The 4,964-nt window shown below is 52.4% G+C and overlaps 1 protein-coding gene across 1 annotated transcript in view; it reads right to left on the bottom strand.

Annotated features, from left to right (window-relative positions):
* Positions 1-1,248: 1,248 nt before the first annotated feature.
* Positions 1,249-4,964, bottom strand: part of LOC311115957 (FERM and PDZ domain-containing protein 1-like) — a gene marked incomplete at both ends in the record, with an annotated part of 25,795 nt that continues 22,079 nt past the window's right edge. The window contains 2 exons of the mRNA XM_084191074.1: positions 1,249-3,341; positions 4,191-4,786. Coding sequence (XP_084047200.1) covers positions 1,249-3,341; positions 4,191-4,786 — 2,689 coding nt within the window. The remainder of the gene's footprint in view (positions 3,342-4,190; positions 4,787-4,964) is intronic.

Genomic DNA, 4,964 nt, shown 5'->3' with positions numbered 1-4,964 from the left:
CGCAAGCAGGTTGGCTTTGAGTCCAGAGATTGTCATTGCGTGAGGCTTCTTGCAGTTTGGTGATGATGCTACATATGTCCAGTTTATCCCTCCTTGTGTAGTTGCCGTGGGTTACAGCACTTGCACAGCATACTGTAGGTTACTGTTCAAAAATGCTTAACAGTCATTTGGGACCTGTTATATGGAACGCCGTTTGGGTCTTTGCGTGTCAAAAAAAAGATACACGTCAAATAACACTATTTGACGTGTCAAATAAGCTTGTTGAACAATCAGGACCTGAATATGACTGCACGTCACATATTTTTTACGTATCTATTACACATTGATTACACTATCACTCGTATTTCATGTCACAACGATTCATCGATATGTATGCTATGATGCTGGTAAAGTTTTGTTATTACAAAAGCGAGCTAGCTGATGGATGCAAACAATGTTCTTCCCAAAAAACATAGCAAAATGACATAATCTGTTTCAGTAGCTATAGTTAGCTAGCTAACTACCTAGCTAGGTGTCATCATCTAAAAGAACCCTAATTTATAAGAACCCTTGGTGCTAGCTAGGTACCAAGCTAAAGCTAGCTAGCTACCCCAGAAGTTGCCGTCAAACAAATAATGCCTTATTACCAACGCGGTATTGTAAACACATCGTTTATGGCCCGTGTGTGCTTGTTTGCAGACTTTTTTTTGTACCGTTTATACAGTGCTACTGATAGCAGTGGTGGAGCTTGTCTTGCATGTGCAAATTCAACACACACAACATTCATAATATAATTGTGTTATTTGACGTGTCAAATTAAAATCTTATTTAACGTGTCAAATAGTCTTATTTTATGTGTATATTTTTTGACAAGCAAAGACCCAAATGGAGTTACATACTGTTATGACATAACTCTTATGTCTTCCAGTGTGTCACATGTTCCCTGTGATGTCACACAGGCACTTTGTGATGTCACAGAGGTTCCTTATTTATGATGTCACAGTGGCTCTCTATGATGTCACAGGAGATCATTAGAACCGTCTTGTTTCATCCCGTCTTGTTTCATCAGTCTCATCTCTCTCTCCTTTCAATTGTGCTTCTTCTTTTTCTTCTTCTTCTCTACGTGGACTTGTTCCAGTTCAGACATTTGTTCCCCACTCAGCCGGATGACTGACTGATTGTCTGGCGACCCTGTGTAGTGGGTCTAGAGGTCAGAGTTGAAAGGTCAACCGATAGGTTGTTATAGGGGTCAGAGATCATTGGTTCAGTTCAGAGGGCGGTGAGTGTGCGGAACAGCTGTGTGAGGCAGAAGACGGAAGCAGTGAGGGCAGTACACTGCTTGGCAAGGAGCTTGGTGCTGAGGTCATGACAGCTCCGCCTCCCGCTCGCCCTCTCCGCTGCCAGCACAAACTCCCGGTACGTCCTGGCCACGTCCGCCAGCCCAGCCAGCGCCTCAGCGTTCCTCCGGTCGCACCGGTCGCACCCGGAGAACCACAGGCACATGCCGGCCATGCCCACCAGGGTCTTGAAGCTGTCGGACAGGGACAAGAGCATCTCGTCCGGGGTCTGCCCCACCCGGACCACCTTCTGACAGCCGGCCATCAGCCTCCGGGCCTCCCCGTGGAGAAGACGCTTGTTCTCTGAGAAGTGGGTGGCGCAGGTCTCCCTTGGGTGCCTCCCCCCTCTCCCCCCCATCCTCCCTCCCTGCAGGAGGGTGATAAGCTCGTCCACGTCGCTCCGGATAGTCTGGAACCCTGCTGGGGGCGGTGGGAAGCGGCGGTGGCGTAGTCGGCCGATATCGTCCTGGAGACTGGACTGGGACAAGAAGCAGTTGGATGGGGAGAGGAGCGGGGAGAGAATAGGGGAGAGCTCCATGGAGGAGGATGGGGGCATGACAGAGCGAGGGAAGGAGGGAGAGAGGAGAGAGGAGGGAGGGGAGGAGGAGAGGAAGGAGGAGAGAGGAGAGAGAGGGAGGGCCAGCGCAGAGGAAGAGGGTTGGGAGGCGGGAGGAGAACTTGTCCGGCAGGAGAACTCGTAAACTGTCAACTCATCGTCGAAGCTGTCACCCCCACTGAAACAGTTGTTATAAACTAGCGGTGGCGGACACCTGCATGCCTCCAGGGGCGTCTGCACCCCCTCCAGGACCGCCTCGCACCCCGACACCAGCACCGAACTACACCCTAAATCAGGCTTCTCCAGCGGGTAGGATTCCATGTGGGCCTGGTTGGGCTGGGTCTCACAGGTGGAGGTGAAGACCCCACAGCCTGTAGTCAGGGAGTTCAGCAGGCCTGCCTCCTCCCCTGGGGGTTTACAGAAGCTGTTTCCCCCGAATGGCCGTCCTCTCATGTTATAACCAGGGAAGCTGAGCCCCGGTCCATTCAGACTCTGTGTGGTCACCACTATAGCAGAGGGGCAGGAAGACAACGGAGAGGACATTTTGGGGTCTAGGGATAGTGGTTCAGGGCAAGGGTCTGTCTTGGGTTCTACTCTGATTGGGGGAGGATTAGAAGAAGGGGAATTCAGACTCTGTGTGGTTACCACTAAAGCAGGGGGACAAGAGGACGATAAGGTGGCCATTTTGGAGCGTATGGATAGTGATTCATGTTCTGGTTTGGGCTCTACGCGTATGGGCACAGGAGAGGAAGGACAGGAAGGTAATGGGGCGGCCATTTTGTGGATAGTGGGGCTTGGGGAGAGTAGTTCAGAGACTGGTATGGGCTCCAGACAGATAGGTGCTGTAGCCATAGGAGGGGTGGTTTCCACTGTAGCAATGGGACAGGTAGGCAACTTGGCAACCATTTTGGGTTCTGGTTTGGGCTCTACAGAGATGGATGCTAAAGGAGGAGGAGGGGAGGATCCGTAGACCATCACAACCTTCTCGACCACCTCCTTGACCTCCGACACCGTCAACCTCGTGATTTCCGCCCCGGCCGTCTCCACGACAACCTCGCCAACCTCCGATTCCGTCAGCGTGACCTCGGAATCATCCGACTCCGCCAACGCCACCCCGGAATCTTTCGAATCCTCCACTGTCACCACCGCTGTGACATCGTCGTCCTTGGCGGTTTCGGTTGTGACCGTTACCTCAGTCTTGTCGCTGGTGGGCTCCTGAGAGGGGCTCCTGGTGGTGCTGCCCACCCCAGAGAGGGTGAGGGTTTCCTGGGAGCGAGATAAATAGAGGGGCAGGCTCTGGATCTTCCCCCGTAATGTGGAGGCCGAGAGGCTTTGGCCGATAATGCCCGGTGAGCAAGGCCGGAGGAGGAATCCTGTTGTAGGTGATATGGGAGACTCTTTGGGAATGTTAGCCATAGCTGAGTTAGCATTAGCTGAATTAGCATTAGTCATAGCTAAGTTAGCATTACCTGTAGAATCAGTGCTAGGTGTAGGGGAATTCATTATAGCATTAGCTTCATCGTTAGCCATAGCAAAATCAGAGTTAGCAGTAGCTAAATCAATGTTAGTGTTAGCTATAGTGTTAGCCATAACAGATTTGATGCTATTTGAATCTTTGTGATTAGCAGTGGCTAAATCAGAGTCAGAGCTAGCTGTAGCCTCAGTGTTAGCCATGACAGAATGAATGCTAGCTGTAGCCTCAGTGTTAGCCATGACAGAATGAATGCTGGCTGTAGCTACAATGTTAGCCGTAGCAACATCAGTGTTATCAGTAACAGAGTTAGTGCTAACTATAGCTTCAGCTTTGTCAGTTTCTGCTTTCACTATGCTTGTCAGGTCCTGGTGACTGATAGTGAGTTTTCTATGGACTTGAGTCAAGCAGCTATTGTCCTTCTCTCTGTCTGAGAGTGTGAAGGGTTTGGGTTGGGACCCCACATCCACATCCTTGCTATCCCTCTCTCCCCTCTCCGTGTGGGGGATGGAGGGGGCTGGGAGAGGTGGTAGTGGAGAGGTGGGGGGAGGAGGAGCCGGAAGGGGAGTCACGCGCTCCTCACCACCAGCCACGTCCTGTTCACCCCCTGTGTCCCTCCCATACACACCTGGATGGGAGATACTTATTTGGGGTATGAAATAAGCTTCCTGACCCTCGTCTTTCGTTAGACACAGAGGTCGTCTACTAAATTGGGACCCCCTAACGGAGGGTGGACCTTCAGAAATGAGTGAGGGCTGTCTCCTCTCTCTGTCTCTCTCCCCCTCCTCCCCCAGTTCCTCCCCCCTCTCCCCCTCCTCTTCCTTAATCTCAGTCAGAAACATGTGACATGTGAACGGTCCTGCCCCTGCTTCTCCACCCCCTTCCTCTTCCTCCATCTCACCCTCCTCCCCGTCTCCTCTCCGATCAGTGCTCTCCTTGCCATCTGGTTCTACTCTACAGCGTACAGCCGTGATGGAGGAGGAGGCTGCCGTCACCAGGGCCGTGACCGATTTGGACTCCATCACGTCGGGCTCTGTCTCCATGGACTTCCGCCTGCTCCTGGAGCTCCTATGGAGTTCAGCCTTCGGGTTATCAGGCGCCCGTGGATCTCCAGGTCCCTGGTGGGACCCCTCTCGGGTGGGCTTGGTGAGGATAGGCTTGGACTCGAGCTGGAATGCCTCCCCCTCAGTGTGGCTCAGAGAGGAGACAGTAGGACATGGGTTCTGGCTCTGCTCAGAGGGTTCTGGGTCCAAACTCAGCAGCTGGCTTTCGTCTGAGCTCTCTGTCCGGTTCTGTACCCGGTCCGGATACTGATCAGGAACGTGATCTGGGTTCCAGTCCCAGTTCCGCTCCTGGTTTTGGTCCGGTCCAGGGTAGGAGACTGTGGAGGTGAAGTCAGTCTGCATGAAGGAACGCCGTTTCTTCGATCTTTTCCTAGAGAGCCTGGAGAACATCTCTCTGCCTCGTCCTCCTTCTCCTCCTCCGGTAGTCTCTCCCTCTCTACCCTCCTCTCGTTCATCACTCCCTCCTTCCGTCAGGTTGATTCTGATGTCACTCAGGCTCACAGTTTGCTGTGCCATTCCGCTTGCCATCTCGGCTGAAAAATCTGAAAACAAATGAC

Source organism: Coregonus lavaretus, assembly GCF_964263955.1.
Source record: "Coregonus lavaretus genome assembly, contig: HAP1_SCAFFOLD_585, whole genome shotgun sequence".
Lineage (NCBI taxonomy): Eukaryota > Metazoa > Chordata > Actinopteri > Salmoniformes > Salmonidae > Coregonus > Coregonus lavaretus.
The sequence above is the reverse complement of the archived record's forward strand: the minus strand, read 5'-3'. Positions and strand labels throughout refer to the sequence as shown.